The 20,979-nt window shown below is 43.5% G+C and overlaps 1 protein-coding gene across 1 annotated transcript; it reads right to left on the reverse strand.

Moving 5' to 3' along the window:
* Positions 1-567: 567 nt before the first annotated feature.
* On the reverse strand, positions 568-6,919 carry LOC311150696 (Krueppel-like factor 13). The gene is made up of 2 exons (XM_084188206.1): positions 6,397-6,919; positions 568-2,169 (listed from the first exon to the last, which is right to left on the reverse strand). Exons 1-2 carry the CDS (start codon positions 6,890-6,892, stop codon positions 1,916-1,918), a joined length of 750 nt encoding a protein of 249 aa, XP_084044332.1. The 5' UTR covers positions 6,893-6,919; the 3' UTR covers positions 568-1,915.
* Between the last annotated feature and the right edge of the window lie 14,060 nt (positions 6,920-20,979).

A 20,979-nucleotide genomic window follows, 5' to 3' on the forward strand; every position in this document is an offset into this window, starting at 1 on the left:
TGTGAAATAATCATCATTTTGACGAGGCAGACTTGCTTAGAGTCACCATGTCAGAAAATGAAACAAATACATTTGGGAAATTATGAGATCCATGGAGACATCCGCAATTCATTTTAAAACATAGCAAATACTTTCACTAAGTAATATTGTGCCTTTGAAGTTATAGTTAGCAAGTGTTGTCAACAGATTGTAATAACTTGTGAAAATGTGTACAAATGGCAAAAGCATTTCAACTAAAAAGTTGAATACATCCCATTACAATGGAATGAACAGTGATCAAATAATGCAGCAAAAATGATCAATGAAAGTCAGTCTGTTAGTGGAGACATGAGAGAAGGAAGACATCGGAGGGACTCTATGAGGAGGTGCCTTAGTCATGCAATTCAATCTTTCTGTGGAAGAAATTAGTTTTAACAAGGCTCTGAGAGCACCGAGTACAGTGTTATCGTGTCTGAGAAAAGCCAGATACATAGGATCAAGTAAGATACATAGGAACAAGCCAGATACATACTCATTATGATAAGAGAAGACCTGAATGACCAGCAAAGAAAAAACAAGAAAAGAAATGTAGTAACCCCAATCTATCCTTTATCACACTTCCTAAAGCACTTGGACAAATGTGGCTTACTAACCATTGGCTATAATAAGTATAATGAGAATAACATGTATCACTATCAAATTCCACAGTGTTCAATTGTAGAAGCGTATAAATACAGTGAATACCTATCACATAAATTAGCCAAGTAGCGTTCAAAACACCTGTAAGAAAAAGTGTCATATTGCATATGTGTATTTGTAATGTGTCGACGAGTCGGCGTAAACCTGTAGAAATGATTCAAACTGTAAACATGGTTAAAAAAAGTATGAAATTGTTTAAGGCTTTCTGAGTTTCCTGAAGTGTTGTTCACTGAGATAATAAAGTAAGGGTGTCCATTTAGCTGGACAGACAGTGGAAACAGTAGAAAGTGTATTCTCTTTCTCTAACAAAACAGAAATAGAGACCCACACACACACACACATTCTTACACACACTCACAAGCAGCGCTATTCTATCCAAGCATATACTCTGTCACCCCTAATATAAGGACTACAATTCATCACAAGTATTACTTCCTCTAATAGTATTTAAGGATATTCTCTACAATAGAAGCTTAAAGCTTATATACATTTGCATCAGTATGTGACATAATACTACGTGTATCATGTGTCAACGTTTCATGGATGGTAAAAATAAAAGTTGATTGAGAATCAATAAGGATGGCCTGCAAACTGCTCGTCTTTAGCGCTTTAAACCACTCATCATCAGTACTATGAAAGTGAAGTTGACCCGCAAATTAAATAATGCAGTAAATACAATATTGCAAAAACGTAACATAACTAAGCCAACTAAATTCATTCGAAAGAGAAACAAACGCATACGACAAAAACACATGGAATGTGCAACCTCTAAAATCGGTGAATATGGGATCAGCAAAGCTGCTATACGTCTAGTCGACCTCTGCCTCGCTACGCCTCTAGCTAAATATCACTAAATGGCGCTAACAAAAAAGGAAACGGACACAGTAAAAAAGCGTGGCGCACCATCTCTCTAAAATAAGCAGAGAGAGGAGGAAAACATTTGGCTGCTGCGTGTGCTGAGACTGTGGACTGAAGACCATGAGAATTCCCTGCATGTGTGAGTGTTTTTCAGGGAAAGGGTTTGGAGAGAATTGAGGTTGTGTTGAGCGTTGAGAGTAGTGTCGTCTTCATCCGTCGAGGTGGGTGGTGGTGAATGCACCCCCAGCCAGGTCCTGTTTGTGGTGAGTGGTGGACAGGCTGGGGCCTGGCTTGTGGATTTGATTGGTTAGGACCACTCCCTGTGACCCTTGCTTACCCCAGCCCTAGATGTGGGAGTGAACCCACTGACCCCTCCACTCTACTGGCCCATGGTGGGGCTGGACACCCCCTGGACCCCGGAGGACGAGCCTTTGCGGCACAGCATGGATGGCTGGAAGTCGGGGTGGCGGCGGGCGTGCTTGATGAGGTGGTCGCTTCGCATGAAGCGCTTGTCGCACAGTGGGCACAGGAAGCGCTTCTCACCCGTGTGGGTGCGCATGTGGCGAGCCAGCTCGTCAGAGCGGGCAAATTTCTTCTCGCAGTCGGGCCAGGTGCAGGGAAAGGGTCGTTCACCTGGTGAAGGGAGACAGAAATCAAATCAAATCAAATTTTATTGGCCACATGCGCCGAATACAATAGGTGCAGACATTACAGTGAAATGCTTATTTACAGCCCTTAACCAACAGTGCATTTATTTTTAAAATAAAACAACAACAAAAAAAGTGTTGAGAAAAAAAGAGCAGAAGTAAAATAAAATAACAGTAGGGAGGCTATATATATAGGGGGGTACCGGTGCAGAGTCAATGTGCGGGGGCACCGGCTAGTTGAGGTAGTTGAAGTAATATGTACATGTGGGTAGAGTTAAAGTGACTATGCATAAATAATTAACAGAGTAGCAGCAGCGTAAAAGGATGGGGTGGTGGGGCAGTGCAAATAGTCCGGGTAGCCATGATTAGCTGTTCAGGAGTCTTATGGCTTGGGGGTAGAAGCTGTTGAGAAGTCTTTTGGACCTAGACTTGGCACTCCGGTACCGCTTGCCGTGCGGTAGCAGAGAGAACAGTCTATGACTAGGATGGCTGGAGTCTTTGACAATTTTGAGGGCCTTCCTCTGACACCGCCTGGTATAGAGGTCCTGGACGGCAGGAAGCTTGGCCCCAGTGATGTACTGGGCCGTACGCACTACCCTCTGTAGTGCCTTGCGGTCGGAGGCCAAGCAGTTACCATACCAGGCGGTGATGCAACCAGTCAGGATGCTCTCGATGGTGCAGCTGTAGAATTTTTTGAGGATCTGAGGACCCATGCCAAGGTCAGTGTGGAGTGCAATAGAGATTGCATCATCTGTGGATCTGTTGGGGCGGTATGCAAATTGGAGTGGGTCTAGGGTTTCTGGGATAATGCTGTTGATGTGAGCCATGACCAGCCTTTCAAAGCACTTCATGGCTACAGACGTCAGTGCTACGGGTCGGTAGTCATTTAGGCAGGTTATCGTAGAGTCCTTGGGCACGGGGACTATGGTGGTCTGCTTGAAACATGTTGGAATTACAGACTCAGTCAGGGAAATGTTGAAAATGTCAGTGAAGACACTTGCCAGTTGGTCAGCACATGCTCGGAGTACACGTCCTGGTAATCCGTCTGGCCCTGCGGCCTTGTGAATGTTGACCTGCTTAAAAGTCTTACATCGGCTACGGAGAGCGTGATCACATAGTCATCCGGAACAGCTGGTGCTCTCATGCATGCTTCAGTGTTGCTTGCCTCGAAGCGAGCATAGAAGTGGTTTAGCTCGTCTGGAAGTCTTGTGTCACTGGGCAGCTCGCAGCTGTGCTTCCCTTTGTAGTCTGTAATAGTTTTCAAGCCCTGCCACATCCGACGAGCGTCAGAGCCAGTGTAGTACGTTTCAATCTTAGTCCTGTATTGACTCTTTGCCTGTTTGATGGTTCGTCGGAGGGCATAGCGGGATTTCTTATAAGCGTCCGGGTTAGAGTCCCGCTCCTTGAAAGCGGCAGCTCTACCCTTTAGCTCAGTGCGGATGTTTCCTGTAATCCATGGCTTCTGGTTGGGGTATGTACGTACGGTCACTGTGGGGACGACATCATCGATGCACTTATTGATGAAGCCAGTGACTGATGTGGTGTACTCCTCAATGCTATCTGGAGAATCCCGGAACATGTTCCAGTCTGTGCTAGCAAAACAGTCCTGTAGCTTAGCATCTGCGTCATCTGACCACTTTTTTTATTAACCGAGTCACTGGTGCTTCCTGCTTTAGTTTTTGCTTATAAGCAGGAATCAGGAGGATAGAGTTATGGTCAGATTTGCCAAATGGAGGGCGAGGGAGAGCTTTGTATGCGTCTCTGTGTGTGGAGTAAAGGTGGTCTAGAGTTTTTTTTCCTCTGGTTGCACATTTAACATGCTGGTAGAAATTAGGTAGAACGGATTTAAGTTTCCCTGCATTAAAGTCCCCGGCCACTAGGAGCGCTGCATCTGGATGAGCGTTTTCCTGTTGATTTATGGCCTTATACAGCTCATTCAGTGCAATCTTAATGCCAGCATTGGTTTGTGGTGGTAAATAGACAGCTATGAAAAATATAGATGAAAACTCTCTTGGTAAATAGTGTGGTCTACAGCTTATCATAAGATACTCTACCTCAGGCGAGCAAAACCTCGAGACTTCCTTAGTATTTGATTTTGTGCACCAGCTGTTGTTTACAAATATACACAGACCGCCACACCTTGTCTTACCAGAGTCAGCCGTTCTATCCTGCCGATGTAGTGTATAGCCCGCTAGCTGTATGTTATCCATGTCATCGTTCAGCCACGACTCGGTGAAACATAAGATATTACAGTTTTTAATGTCCCGTTGGTAGGATAACCGTAATCTTAGGTCATCCAATTTGTTCTCCAATGATTGAAGATTGGCTAATAGGATTGATGGGAGCGGCAGTTTACTCGCTCGCCGTCGGATCCTTACAAGGCACCCCGACCTACGTCCACGATATCTCTGTCTCTTCCTCATGCGAATGACGGGGATTTGGGCCTTGTCGGGTGTCTGTAGGATATCCTTCGCGGCCGCCTCGTTGAAGAAAAAATCTTCGTCCAATACGAGGTGAGTAATCGCTGTCCTGATATCCAGAAGCTCTTTTTGGTTATAAGAGACGATGGCAGAAACATTATGTACAAAATAAATTACAAATAACGCGGAAAAACACACATAATAGTACAATTGGTTAGAGGGCTGTAAAAAAAGAGTCTAGGTCTACACCAAACTTTCAAATTAAAATACTGAGTCTGGCACAAAGGTCAGACTGGGGGTCAAGCATTACCCTGCTTGTGCCAATGTCTAACACTAGCCATTAAGGTAGAAAGACATATAGCGGTTGGTAGTAAGGTAAATTATTGGGAGAACCCTATATACCCATCAATTTGGTAAAAAGTTTACAATATTATCAGCAGCCTTTTTTTATGCAAGGAAATCAACCTATTTTGAAAAGAAAAACTTAAATCTACCCTGGTCATGGTTCACATGGGTAGTGAATAGTGAAATTTAGAAAAGTGAATGCAAAATGTAGACTGCAATAGATATTGACACTCATAGGGCAGGCTGCCTCCAACATATGGTGGGCGGCCATAGAAGAGGCCTCCCTCAACACCTCCACGTCTTCTAGGAAAGGCTCTAACTGGGTTCAGACATGTGAAACCTTCAAAAGGCTGCCTTGTTTCGAAAGTGATTAACTTGACACAAAGTTGTCAAATACCTTTGTATTATCCACATTAAAAGTGTGAAAGTTTTCACTTTGAGCAGGCTTTTCAAAACGACTGTCCTCCAAATGGGTAATAGCCAGGCTAATAACCTACTGTAAATAGTAAATTCTTATGTTGACTATTATACAAGAGGATATCCCCAATGTGAAATCTAAGCCTATTTCGTGCCATAGAACAAACGAGGGGATGCAGGGGCTATATTCAAGACCGCAAAGCGGACATGCGTTTTGCAACACTCCCAACTCGGTCTGTGCTAGGCGGTATCCTTGGGACCCCCCCGTTGAAATGTAAAATGGTTAAGATCAGGGACGTCCTAAGGATGCCGAATAGCACATACCTTCCCAACTCTCCCTCACTCGATTTTGTAGGCGTTCCCTGACGGTTACCTCTTCTAATCCATATGCGCCTGTTATTCACTGACCCTCAACCTCAAGACTGTGCGGACACCTGATGCATGTACACAAAGTAACAGCGCTAAACATACAACTTTGACAGACATGGATGATTTCAACAAAGAAAACTGAGTTTTTCTACAAAGACCTGACTCTCACCAAATGGCCACATTGATGCGAGGTGGGATTAAAAGATTTGGCAGCTCGAGCTAAAAGAACCACCGACCCTGCGCAAACGCCACCCCAAACGCTACGTTTCCATCTCGAACTCGCTCGTCGTATGCAAATACAGCCTAGATGTAGCATGTTCGTCACTAGTTACTATGCTTTTTCGTCCAGCCCCATTCTTTTGTTCGTGTACTTCTTTGTTATGAGCCCTCTGTTGCGGAGATTTTCCCCCTTTCGGGGAGTATTGTACTAACTCGCGGGTAAACGATAACCACCCAATTTACAGTGTATTCCTGCGAAGAAAAACACCATTCTTCAGGAAAACAATATGAAAATTGTAGAGAGAGTGACACAAAAGGAGGAGTGTTTAGTGAGTATGGCCAAACTTGAAGTTCTGGAACAACTTGGATAATGAACAGTTATGTTTGTTCCGATTACATGGCCAAAACACGTTTTACAGTTAGAGCTAGCGGCATAATTGTACCTGTATGGGTTCTGATATGGGCTTTCAGGTGAGATGATTTCCCATAAACTCTGTCACAGCCGTCGAAAGTGCACTGGTGTCGTTTTACTGGGGACCGAGGCGCCCCTCCTCCCCACTGTTGCTGAATGGCATTGTACTGTCCAGGAATTGGAGTAGCAGAGGGGGTCATGGTAGGGGTAGTTGAGTCAGACAACGTGGTGTAGCCGCTCTCCCCACACGAGGAGTTGCTGCTTTCCGAGTAGGCCGACATCGGCCGGAACTTGCTGTGGAGGTCCGTGAGGATCCCAGCCACCTTCATCATGTTGGCCCCATCGAGTCTCATTGTCTCGCGCACCTCCCTGTCCTCGTTCGACCATTCAGGCTCCCCAGGAAGAAGGGCCTGGGGAGGGGGCTGGGCTGCGGCTGCAACCGGGGTAGGTCGGTGTAGGACGGGACCGCTAGATATCGACACCAGACATTCTGCGGCGAAGTAATCAGAATATTCAATCATCGACATAATTTACCTTCGACTTTAGCAAGTCCTTTACCTTGAAAAATTCCGTATTGTTTTCGGAGTCGTTTTCGAATCGGACTAGCCAGATATTTCGACCTTGTTTTAGCAGGAGAACTCGTTGAACAGACCTTTTCCAACTATCCCTATACCGTCACAAAGTCTCGTTGATATGTGTGCTCGAAAACATCAAATTATATCCAACAAAATAAAAAATATATACTGCCAAAACGTGTGCCTTCAGACCACATGCGTACTTTACATCGTCCGACGGTTCATTGTGTCTGCCTCTGAAAAGCCGGTCAAACCTACGCCCCCCGGTACAGAGCAACACGCACAAACTGACGTTGCAGACTGACGTGAACTGCGGGCGTGGTTGAAGCAAACGACCGACACAAACAGCGTGGAGTGGTGGTTGAGTTGATCTGGGTGCCATAGCCAGTGGCGGACTGGGACAAGAATTCGGCCCTGGCATTGTTTTATCCACACCAGCCCACATCACTAAGCACACCGCCAACTCACTCCCCACCCTCACCCCTTAAACATTATAAAGCCAACATAATGACTTAGCCTATATTGCAAATTAGTGCTTGTCATATTCCCCTGAATCATTTTAGATTTTTGTTTTGGTCATTTAGCAGACGCTCTTATCCAGAGCGATTTACAGGAGCAATTAGGGTTAAGTGCCTTGTTTAAGGGCACATCAACAGATTTTTCATCTAGTCGGCTCAGGGATTAGAACCAGCAACCTTTCGGTTACTGGCACAACGCTCTTACCCACTAAGCTACATACCCTAAGTGTTAATTACTATAACAAATATTATAGGCTAATTAATTTTGGGGTCAACACCTGAGGAAGTGGAAACTGAAAACATTAACTAGGTCGCTAACTCTAAACATAATATCCACTACTAGTAGCCATGTATTCATCCATCAGTAAATGGAATGTCCTAAAAAAAATGTAGCAGTTGTAGCTTTCTACCCAATGAGGCCTATGCCCTCGCAATGGTCGTTGCACCACTCCATATCTCAAAGCCATTTTAAATATCTTGGTTGTAAAATAGTTGCTATTGAGCTGAATATTGAGAGTTGAGAAATACATTATACCTACAGAAAGCTGAGACCCTCCTCTCTTTGAGAGGGACAAAGCTTCCAAAGCTGTGTTTTTCCTGCAATTGCATTATGAAATGTTATACGATCAGAAAGCATTTTTCTCTTGAACGCATGGAGAGGAGAGTGGCTCGCTCATCACAGCAGCAGGTCCCAGCGAGGCCACAGGCACAGCGGCAGGCAGACACTTTCATTACAGGAATGATGAGGATAATGCACTTTACTGTTTTACCGAATCATGGTTTTAGCCGCCCCCAAAATAGGACATTTTGAGTGAGGTGACAATGTAGAATGTGCTCTTTCTATGTTTATATGCACCCTTTCCATTATTTACAATCCATGATCTTGGCTGTCTAACTGATGACAAAGTCGGAGCAGGTCTCTTTGCTGATGCCGCGTTTGACTTTGAACGTGAGTTTACGTGACCTCGGCTCAGCCTATCAGAAAGCCAGGCCGGCCCATATTGGCCGTCGTTGCCCACTGATCAGCCAAAGGCTCATTATAGATTAGTATAACAGAGAAAGTGTGCAAAAAAAAATAAAAAATCTTAACAGGCCCATGGGCCGCCAGCCATGTCACCCTTTTCATTAAATACATTTTTGTGTGTCAATTTCGACCAGCCCACCAACAAAAAATGGTCCAGCCCATCTGGCATTTGCTAGAATTGCCAGATGGCCAATCCGCCCCTGGGTGTAGCCCTACTGTAAATGGCTATCACCTTTTATGATTTCTCTTACACCCTATTTTTCCTTTGTCAACTATACTGAACAAAAATATAAATGCAACATGTAAAGTGTTGGTCCCATGTTTCATGAGCTGAAATAAAATATCCCAGAAATGTTCCATATGCACAAAAAGCTTATTTCTCTCAAATTTTGTGCACAAATTTGTTTACATCCCTGTTAGTGAGCATTTCTCCTTTGCCAAGATAATTCATCCACCTCACAGGTGTGGCATATCAAGAAGCTGATTAAACAGTATGATCATTACACAGGTGTGCTTGGGAGTATTTCTGTCTGTAATAAAGCCCTTTTGTGTGGAAAAACTAATTCTGATTGGCTGTGCCTGGCTCCCCCAGTGGGTGGGCCTATCCCCTTCCAGGCCCACCCATGGTTGCGCCCATTGCCCAGTCATGTGAAATCCATAAATTAGCGCCTAATGAATTTATTTCAATTGACTGATTTGCTTCTATGAACTGAAACTCAGTAAAATCTTTGAAATTGTTGCATCTTGGTTAAGGGCTGTAAGTAAGCATTTCACTGTAATGTCTGCACCTGTTGTATTCGGCGCATGTGACCAATACAATTTGATTTGATTTGATTTGATTTTTGATATTGCATTTATATTTTTGTTCAGTATACATACAGTACATATACATAGACTAAAAATAAGTATGATATTTCAACAACTATAAAAATATATGATGCTTTTTTTTCTTAATTTCCTCCATAGTAGATCATCATTTATATTCTGTAAAAATAACCAATGGTTTCGTTTCCTATTTCAATTAATTTGAAAATGTCCCTATTCTATTTGAGGTCTATTACCTAAGAGATGAGGCAAGAGAAGGACACTAGATGTCCCTCTACTTCAGCCAATGACATGGTCTCCTCCATATATACTGTAGCTTCACATAACACAGTCACACCCCCTTTTCTCTGGCTGTCTGTTTGTGAATCCATCTGACACACAATAATTACCCACTTGGAGGCTAAAGCAAATCTGACCCCAATAATGAACTAGTGAATATCATGCTGTATAGGCAATACGATTAATCAGATAGACCATTATGTGCACCCCCATCATAATAAACCCCATAATAAACATGGGTAACCCTTGGTTACTTACAATGTAATTGGTGGGTTATGAGGACAAAGATGCCTAGCTATAAGACTTGGGTCACAGAGCAGACATCTACTGTATCGTATTTGCAACACTTTGACAACCAAGTTGCCATAACATTGTTGATTCTCACAACAACAAAAAAACAGATATACAACTTTAAAATCCCAAAGTGAGTTGTGCTTTTCTGTCTGGAACCCTTCTTTAGCCATAGGGGGGTTTATATACCATAGAGAGGCTTTGTATTGAGTGGGGGCCCAATGTTGTGTCAAGTGATTGGCTCAGTGGATGTTTGTAGCTCCAGGCTGGGAGGTACTTCCTGATTGGATGCTTTGAGCAGTGCGGGTCACTGTGGCAGCAGGAACAGGCACAAGCATGGCCATTCACTGGCTGTGTGAGAACAGTGACTGTTCTTCAGCCCAACTACTTACATGTGGAGTCTTGGAATCCTGGGCTGCTGCAGTGACTTGAGACTGCTATGGCCATGTCCCAGCTTGGATTACTACTCTCTCTTATCTTCACGGCTCTCATTCTGCTACACAGTAAGTTCTCTATGGTTTGGGATTGGATTTGGGATTTGACTTATTCATATAGTTAGTTCTCATTTCAGACAGGGATGACTGACTGTGCTTTTCAGTGAATAATGGACAGTAACTGTTTATACTTTTTGAAAGAGGAGAACATGAGCTAATTCATTATGACTACCGGTATTTGCAAATTAGACATTGGAATGGAGTGAATTAAAAGTTGAATCTGTGGTTTTCAATGAGTTTTCAAGCTTGTCTAAAGGGTTTGTGTGTAGATTTTGGGATTTTTCTGTTTTTCTGTAGTAGGTGATTGCCTTCAGATGGATCAACAACTCTGCCATCCAGAATGCATTGGTGAGAGCAAATAATATAGTGATATTTCATTATCTTATTCTAAACTAAAGTAAATGTATATTTTATGATATAGTCACAATGTTTGCCCCTTGATAAACATTACCTTGGTTTATTTATGCATTCACAGAAACATATTACATTTTGTGAATTTAATTATAGAACTACCTCTGTTGACATTCAGTAGCTGTTTTCCATGATTAGAAAATAGATCAAAAGCCTTATTAAACTATTAATAAATAAGTATGTAATGATATGTATACCTTTATAATATAAAGCATTTATAATGACTTATACATGAAAGATATTATAAAGCGTTACCAGATAATGGTTATTCAAATAGGTACAGTTGAAGTCGGAAGTTTACATACACCTTAGCCAAATACATTTAAACTCAGTTTTTCACAATTCCTGACATTTAATCCAAGTAAAAATTCCATGTCTTAATTCAGTCAGGATAACCACTTTATTATAAGAATGTGAAATGTCAGAATAATAGTAGAGAGAATGATTTATTTCAGCTTTTATTTCTTCTCTCTGTCAAACGTTTCGGGTAGCCTTCCACAAGCTTCCAACAATAAGTTGGGTGAATTTTGGCCCATTCCTCCTGACAGAGCTGGTGTAACTGAGTCAGGTTTTTTAGGCCAGACTTTTTCAGTTCTACCCACAAATGTTCTATAGGTTTGAGGTCAGGGCTTTGTGATGGCCACTCCAATACCTTGACTTTGTTGTCCTTAAGCCATTTTGCCACAACTTTGGAAGTATGCTTGGGGTCATTGTCCATTTGGAAGACCCATTTGCGACCAAGCTTTAACTTCCTGACTGATGTCTTGAGATGTTGCTTCAATATATCCACATAATTTTCCTTCCTCATAATGCCATCTATTTTGTGAAGTGCACCAGTCCCTCCTGCAGCAAAGCACCCCCACAGCAAGATGCTGCCACCCCAGTACTTCACGGTTAGGATGGTGTTCTTCGGCTTGCAAGCCTTCCCCTTTTTCCTCCAAACATAACGATGGTCATTATGGCCAAACAGTTCTATTTCTGTTTCATCAGACCAGAGGACATTTCTCCAAAAAGTACGATCTTTGTCCCCATGTGCAGTTGCAAACCGTAGTCTGTCATTTTTATGGTGGTTTTGGAGCAGTGGCTTCTTCCTTGCTGAGCGGCCTTTCAGGTTATGTCGATATAGGACTCATTTTACTGTGGATATAGATACTTTTGTACCTGTTTCCTCCAGCATCTTCACAAGGTCCTTTGCTGTTGTTCTGGGATTGATTTGCACTTTTTGCACCAAAGTACGTTCATCTCTAGGAGACAGAACGTGTCTCCTTCCTGAGGGATATGACGGCTTCGTGGTCCCATGGTGTTTATACTTGCGTACTATTGTTTGTACAGATGAACGTGGTACTTCAGGCGTTTGGAAATTGCTCCCAAGGATGAACCAGACTTGTGGAGGTCTACAATTGTTTTTCAGAGGTCTTGGCTGATTTCTTTTGATTTTCCCATGATGTGAAGCAAAGAGGCACTGAGTTTGAAGGTAGGCCTTGAAATACATCCACAGGTACACCTCCAATTGACTCAAATGATGTCAATTAGCCTATCAGAAGCTTCTAAAGCCATGACATAATTTTCTGGAATTTTCCAAGCTGTTTAAAGGCACAGTCAACTTAGTGTATGTAAACTTCTGACCCACTGGAATTGTGATACAGTGAATTATAAGTGAAATAATCTGTCTGTAAACAATTGTTGGAAAAATGACTTGTGTCATGCACAAAGTAGATGTCCTAACTAACTTGCCAAAACTATAGTTTGTTAACAAGAAATGAGTGGAGTGGTTGAAAAACGAGTTTTAATGACGCCAACCTAAGTGTATATAAACTTCCGACTTCAACTGTATATTATTTGCTGGCTACAGCTTCCTCATCCCCTGACATCTCGTACCAGAGAGGGGTGAGGTACACGTACAGGTACAGCACTACGATAGCCACTACTCTACAAGGCTCTACCTCAGGCAGAAATGGACTGGCTCTCGACTGTGTGGTGGATATTGACGCAATTTCCAAGTGTCACCTTATGATGCAGGTCAGATATACAGAAATATTCACACCAATATGGTGATTTTTTGTTGTTGTTGAAAAAGTCACTCTGCGAACCTACCAATTGAAAATCCTTGAATTCACCTTAAATTGCTTTGTCAAAAAATGATTTCACTTTGGGAGCTCCAGTTCCCCCTGGTTCCTCCCCATTTCCAGCGCTGAATATAATACAAAATTGGAAATTAATATGATATGGGACCTTTTAGTGATGTTCTTTTCTATGCTCCCTGTAGATTAGGAATCCACAGATAAAGCGCCTTTCTCCCCAGAAGGAACATTCTGTGCAACGCCTAAAGAGTTTGAGGTAATCTGAAATGACTGCATGAATATTGCTTGCATTGTGCAACTTGTGTGTGTTTTTGTACATGTTTGTGCTCTTTCTTTTCCTTGCTCCTGTGCGGGTTTCCCCCTGATTTGATGTGTTTTGCTTATTCTTCGTACCTTTTGCGTCTTAGACCAAATTTAAATCTGCATGTTACAATGTGCACATCTATCATTTCTTAAGTGTTTGTGCTATCAAATTATGAATTATTATGGATGATTTGAGTTACAAAAGCACATATCACCCACAATAATGCATGATTTGATAGCACAATAGTGCAGAAATGATACAAGCACACTAGTCCCAGATCATTCCAGATTGTTTTTCCTGAGAATGTGATACTCTGCTCCGACAACACCATCATGTGTCTGGAGGTCCTGGGGTCCTGGGGGTCTCATCTGGTGTTTTGGTTACTCTCTCAGGGAGTCGCTAGAGAGGAGTCGCCTCAAGTTCTCCCTCCAGGGGGGAAAGGTCACGGCCCTCTGTCCGCAGGAGGGGGAGCAGCTGTGGACGCTGAACATCAAGAGAGCCCTACTGAGCATGATCCAGACCTCCCGCACCACCGAGAAGCAGGAAGTAGTGAAGGAGGTGAGAGGGGATTTAATCCGTCTCCCAATATGAGTAAAAGCAGGATAGGCCATGCATGAAACATTAGGTTAGTATTTGCAGTAGGTGGATGACGTATTGCAGTGGTGTCCAAAGTCTGTTCTGCACGGCTACTGCGGTTGCAGGCTTTTGTTCCAGCCCAGCACTAACCCAATTAACTCCTAAGTAATTATGATCTGCATTGAATACCATGATTCATTAATCAAGTGTGTCAAAGCTGGGCTGGAACAAAAGCCTACACATCCTGTAGCTCTCCAGAACCAAGTTTGGACACCTATGTCTTGTACATTGGACAATCCTCTGCCTTTTTTCCTTCCTGTGTCAATTCTTCAGACGGATCTGTACGGGACATGTACTAGTAAGTATGAGAGGAGAGGGCCTCTACTGGTGAAGACGAGGAACCTCAGGCAGTGTCAACAGGACAGACTGGCATACTTCTGGTCCCATTCCACCCGTCTGAGAGAGGACACAGTGAGCTCTTCTACCATCCTCTCCCCCGTCAACATGGAATAGTCTATTGTTACCATAGTCACAACCAATCATTGATGTCTTCCTCTTGCATTGATGTTGGTACAGGCAGTGCATAATGAAATACAGAAGTGCTAGGGAATGATGCCAACTTTTGTAACTTAGAGAGCACCATGGAAACCTTCTAGTGCAGGTTTGGTTCATAAAGGATCTGTTAGATTGTCAGTAGGTTTCAGATGGACCTAAAAATTGGTAGCCTGAGTCCCAGATCGTTTTGTGCTGTCTTACCAACTCCATTGCTGTCATGGCGTGACAGTGACAGCAATCGAGTAGACAGCACATACAGATCTGGGACTCAGGCTAAACCATTTTGCCAGATAAGCAAAATACCTTCCACCAGTTTCTTGTGTACCCTCTAGCCAGTTAACACTTCCACTTTTACGAAGGAGGGTTCCTATCTCTTATGTCCACTTCAGACAGTGGACTCCAAACTCCAGTGTACCCAGCGGCATGGGACTACAGTGATGGAGGAGGTCAACTGCACAGAGATCATCTCCATGGTACCGTTGTCAGGGTCAACAGGAGTGGTGAAGACCCAGACCGTCTCTACCCTTACGCTGCTCAGAGCCCAGAAGGGCACACCCTCAGGAGTGGGTGAGTATGCTTCTGATACCCTCCTCAGGAGTGGCTGAGTATGCTTCTGATACCCTCCTCAGGAGTGGGTGAGTATGCTTCTGAGACCCTCCTCAGGAGTGGGTGAGTATAGGCTATACTGTAGTGTACCTGAATGACTGTGTCACTTTGTTACCCATCTGACATCAATGTGTTCTAGTGTTTGTCTGTGTAAAAGCTAATAATGCCAAAATAAACTATTACTACTATTACTACTACACTACTATTAGCTAGGAAGCACTCATATTGCTGTTACTTTCATCACACTACTATGACTACTACTGCTAGGACCACTATGGCTGTTGCAAACTTTAAATACATTCTCAATCATTCTTTGAGAATGTAATTATCTCAGTCATTCAAATTGAGAGGCTGAAAGCTCAAACTTTTATTCAAATGAAAGTAACTTGGTCACTTAGGCCCCACTCTCTCAACAATATGATATTCATTTGAATGATATTCTCCTCCCTCAGATACGTTGGGTCTAGGTGTCCTGACTGACCTCCAGTTTGTGGAGGAGGGGGCTGAAGGGAAAGCCAGAGGCAGGACGTCCTCCCCCCAGGAGGCCACGGACACCGTGAGGAAGCTGTGTGGTCTCACCTCTGACCAGCAACAGGTAGGACCCCTAAGACATCATAAGGGAGTCATTCACGCTTATGACAAGTCTTACAATGCATTATAATCAATCAATCAATCAATCACATTTATCAATTTACATCAGCAGATGTCAGAAAGTGCTTATACAGAAACCCAGCCTAAAACCCCAAACAGCAAGCAATGCAGATGTAGAAGCACGGTGGCTAGGAAAAACTTCCTGGAAAAGGCAGGAACTTAGGAAGAAACCTAGAGAGGTACCAGGCTCTGAGGGGTGGCCAGTCCTCTTCTGGCTGTGCCGGGTGGAGATTCCAAGAGTACATGGCCATTAAGGCCAGATCGTTCTTCAAGGTTCAAACATTCATAGATTACCAGCAGGGTCAAACAATAATCACAGTGGTTGTAGAGGGTGCAACAGGTCAGCACCTCAGGAATAAATGTCAGTTGGCTTTTCATAGCCGAGCGTTCAGAGGTCGAGACAGCAGGTGCGATAGAGAGGGAGAGAGGGAGGGAGAGAGAGAGAGAGAGAGAGAGAGAGGGAGAGGGAGAGAGAGGGTCGGGGTTCCATAGCCACAGGCAGAACAGTTGAAACTGGAGCAGCAGCACGACAAGGTAGCACGTCTGGTGAACAGGTCAGGGTTCCATAGCCACAGGTAAAACAGCAGAAACTGGATCAGCAGCACGACCAGGTCGACTGGGGACAGGGACAGCCAGGAGTTGTCAGGCCAGGTAGTCCTGAGGCATGGTCCTAGGGCTCAGGTCCTCCGGGAGGGGAGAGAGAGAGAGATGGGAGAATTAGAGGGAGGACACTAGATAAGACAAGATAATTTCACCAGATAGGACAGACTGACCCTAGCCCCCCGGCACATAGACTTTTGCAGCATAGACACTGGAGGCTGAGACAGGGGGGGTCGGGGGACACTGTGGCCCTGTCCGACGATATTCTCGGACAGGGCCAACCAGGCAGGATATAACCCCATCCACTTTGCCAAAGCACAGCCCCACACCACTAAAGGGATATCAACAGACCACTAACTTACTACCCTGAGATAGCCCACGAAGATCCACCACACAAGTCAGAAGGGGCGCAAAACCAGATAGGAAGATCACGTCAGTGACTCAACCCACTCAAGTCGCGTATAGCGAAAAAAGCCTGGCACGACGTGACGCATCCCTCCTAGGGACGGCATGGAAGAGCACTAGTAAAGCAGTGACTCAGCCCCCGTAATAGGGTCAGAGGTCAGAGAATCCCAGTGGAGAAAGGGGAGCCGGCCAGGTAGAGACAGCAAGGGGGGTTCGTCACTCCAGTGCCTTGCTGTTCACCTTCGCACCCCTGGGCCAGACTACAATCAATCGTAGGACCTACTGAAGAGATGAGTCTTCAGTAAAGACTTAAAGATAGAGACCGAGTCTGCGTCTCTCACATGGATAGGCAGACCATTCCATAAAACTCGAGCTCTATAGGAGAAAGCCCTGCCTCTAGCTGTTTGCTTAGAAATTCTAGGGTCAATAAGGAGGCCTGCGTCTTGTGACTGTAGCGTACGTGTAGGTACAGTATCGGAGAGATAGGTAGGAGCAAGTCCATGTAATGCTTTGTAGGTTAGCAGTAAAACCTTGAAATCAGCCCTAGCCTTAACAGGAAGCCAGTGTAGAGAGACTAGCACTGGAGTAATATGATCGAATTGGTTCTAGTCAAGATTCTAGCAGCCGTATTTAGCAATAACTGAAGTTTATTTAGTGCTTTATCCAGGTAGCTGCCCTTGAAATATTCTTGATATGTTCGTCAAAAGAGAGATCAGGGTCCAGAGCAACGCAGAGGTCCTTCACAGTTTTATTTGAGACGACAGTACAACCATCAGATTAATTGTCAGATCAAACAGCAGATATCTTTGTTTCTTGGGACCTAGAACTAACATCTCTGTTTTGTCCCAGTTTCAAAGTAAAACATTTGCCGCCATCCACTTCCTTATGTCTGATGTCTGAAACACAGGCTTCCAGGGTAGGCACTTTTGGAGCTTCACCATGTTTCATTGAAATGTACAGCTAGCTGTGTGTCGTCCGAATAGCGGTGAAAGTTGACATTGTTTCTGAATGACATCACCAAGATTGAGATTATATAGTGAAAACAATAGTGGTCCTAAAACAGAACTTTGAGGAACACCGAAACGTACAATTGATTTGTCAGAGGACAAACCATCCACAGAGACGAACTGATATATTTCCGACAGATAAGATCTAAACCAGGCAAGAACTTGTCTGTGTAGACCAATTAGGGTTAACCAATCTCTCCAAAAGAATGTGGTGATCGGTGGTGTCAAAAGCGGCACTGAGGTCTAGGAGCATGAGGACAGGTAATTTACCACCTTCACGAATGCAGTCTCAATACTATGATGGGGTCTAAAACCAGACCGGAGCGTTCCGTCTAGATTGTTTGTCTTCAGGAAGGCAGTGAGTTGCTGCGCTTTTAACCCCCAAAAATTGAGTAACGGGAGAATCGATATAGGCAATCGTTTTTAAAATTTTCCGGGTCAAGGTTATGCTTTTTCAGCAGAGGCTTTCTTACTGCCACTTTTAGTGAGTTTGGTACACATCCATAGGATAGGGAGCCGTTTATTGTGTTCAACATAGGAGGGCCAACCACATGAAGTAGCTCTTTCAGTAGTTAAGTCGGAATTGTGGGCAGCTGGAAGGATTAGAGGCCATGACTATTTTTGTGAATGTGTCGAGAGATACAGGATTAAAAAACTTGAGTGTGGCCATTGATCCTAGGTCCTGACAGTTCTGTGCATACTCAGGACAACTGAGTTTTGAGGAAATACGCAGATTCAAAGAGGAGTCTGTAGTTTGCTTTCTAATGATCATGATCTTTTCATCAAAGAAGTTCATGAATTCATCACTGCTGAAGTGAAGGCCATCCTTACTTGGGGAATGCTGCTTTTTAGTTAGCTTTGCAACAGTATTAAACATTTCTTTTTGTATTCTCCTCAATCAGGTTGGAAAAATAGGCTGATCGAGCAGCAGTGAGCTCTCTTTGCTATTGCACAGTACTGTCTTTCCAAGCTAGTCGGAAGACTTCCAGTTTGGTGGAGCGCCATTTACGTTCTAATTTACGTATTTTTTCTGTATACCAGGGAGCTAATTTCTTGTGACAAATGTTTTTAGTTTTTAGAGGTGCGACTGCATCTAGGGTATTATGCAAGGTGAAATTTAGATCCTCGGTTAGGTGGTTAACTGATTTTTGTACTCCAACGTCCTTAGGTAGGTGAAGGGAGTCTGTTAGGGCATCTAGGAATCTTTGGGCTGTCCGAGAATTTATAACGCTGCTTTTGATAATCCTTGGTTGGGGTTTGAGCAGATGATTTGTTGCGATTTCAAACATAATAAGATGGTGGTCCGATAGTCCAGGATTATGAGGAAAAACATTTAGATCCACAATATTTATTCCATGGGACAAAATTAGATCCAGGGTATGACTGTGGCAATATTTAGATCCGGAGACATGTTGGACAAAACAACATCATAATGCATTATTATACCATTATTTGTCTTCATTGAGTAAAGATGTATAGGTTCCCCAGGAAGGAACCTATGAGCGATGGCTTCGTACAACGTTTCAAACCCTAACCCCTTCCCAAGGGCAGAGGTTTTTTCTTCAGTAATGTGTTCCCTGCCAAACCAAAGTTGGCTTGTTTGTGTTTGTGTGCTGTGGTTCTCCCTGGGAGCTTTCCCTCTTTTTCCTCAGCTCTTACACAGGAGCTAAGTCAAACCCAATCTGGCAATCGTCATGACGGGTTGTTTAAATGGGGGGCCTTTAAAAAGGGGCCAACCTGGCATCCTGTCAGTCCCTCTCTCTCTCTCTTTCAAATTATTATTACTTTTTGGTTATCAAATGATTGATAAGATCAATGAGTCTGTTTCTGTTTTGAGTCTGTCTCTGTCCCGCTCTTATGAAATCATAACCCTGGCTGCAGCTTTCTAAAGTTAGGCATGTTAATTGGAAGTTCATTTTCGTAAGGTCATTCAGTGTCAAAATGTTGTATTTTCTTGAGATTTAGCACAAAGAAAGTTAAATGTAGGAGGGATTTTTGACATTTATGTAAATAATGCTCCTTAAAAAGTAAATTCCTTCATTTCAGGAAAAACATTATTATTCAGGAAAAACATTTCATGGAAATAAACTGTGTGTGTATCGTCTTCCCTGTATGTAGCTGTCGGAGCTGTTCCTGCTCTTGGCCTTTCAACTGAGAGCCCTGTCCCTGCCTCAGCTCAAGACACTGTGGCACGACGCCTCCTTCAAGTGCCGCAACGACTGGTCAGTTCCCTTCAGCCAATGTTCTCTCCTAAATGTTTCCTGGGTTGTGTTAAGTAGGGCACACTGTAACAAAATACTTTGCCATGGAAGATTTACATCTGTGTTCTTATTGGACAGGAAGTTCAGGAAGTTCCACCCTTTTTCATTCTGTTTCAAAACGTTTCCTCCCTACTGAATACGACTCTAAAATATACTGACTGGGCTGACTCTGTCACGCCTTGTATCAGCATTTTAATGCAATAGAGGCAGTGGAACGCTTGTTAACGGTTTCCCTAATGAGAAAAATACACAGAGCTCTGGGGCAAGGTATGGACAGAGAGCAGTCTGTCTGTGGGATAGCAGCCAACTTTACATCTATAACTCCTCCCTGAAACAACTTACTAGTCATCACTAGGCTGATTAAAACTACAGGCAAAATCAAAATGGCGTCCTCTCTGCCATATTCTTCTCTGTAGCTGAGATCAGGTTTTTGTTCATTAGTCACAAAGCACTTCCATTATAACACACCCAAAGAAACTAGACATCCTTTACAATAATTAATATGGTGTATATCAATTAAATGATGCTTTTGATTAATAATGATTTATAATGCTTTTATACATTGGTTTTATAAGAACCTTTCTGAAGTGAGAATATGTGACTGAATCGGTGATGTCCATTCCCAGCAGTTAATTACTCTGTTGACTATGCTATTGTTGCAGGCAGCCTCTCTTGGACGGCCTACCAGCGTGTGGCTCAGAGGAATGCATCGTCCTCTTAACGGACCTCATCCGGGATGAGGAGATAGAGCAGGAGAGGGCCCACTCTTTTCTCACCACCATCGCCCTCATCCCTCACCCCTCGCCACACATCATCGGCTCCGTCAATGTACGTACTGTAGGTCTGATGGAAAGTTCTATGGGGATATTGACTTTGGGTTGAACATAAACAGAGGTTTAGATACAGTATACTGTACCTATTTTATTAGACATCTCAATTGAATTATGTGGCTGAGAATGATGCATATAGGTCTACATATGATTCAAAATCGTTGCAGGAAACTCAACCGATACATTTACTTCTCGACACTGTTGAGGTCACATCCAACAACGCATGCTTTGGCGTCACCCATCAAACACATAATCAGAGATAAACATAGGAATACAATGGGTCCATAGTATAAAACCCTTGTTCTTTCCCTCCTTTTCTCT

This window comes from Coregonus lavaretus (assembly GCF_964263955.1).
Source record: "Coregonus lavaretus genome assembly, chromosome: 23".
NCBI classification, from domain to species: Eukaryota; Metazoa; Chordata; class Actinopteri; order Salmoniformes; family Salmonidae; genus Coregonus; species Coregonus lavaretus.

Bases quoted from the DNA above. Each gene is read 5' to 3' on its own strand.
- LOC311150696 (XM_084188206.1), bottom strand. From the start codon at position 6,892: ATGTCGATGATTGAATATTCTGATTACTTCGCCGCAGAATGTCTGGTG. The intron at 2,170-6,396 runs GTACAATTATGC...TCCCTTCACCAG, and splicing joins CCATATCAGAACCCATACAG to GTGAACGACCCTTTCCCTGC.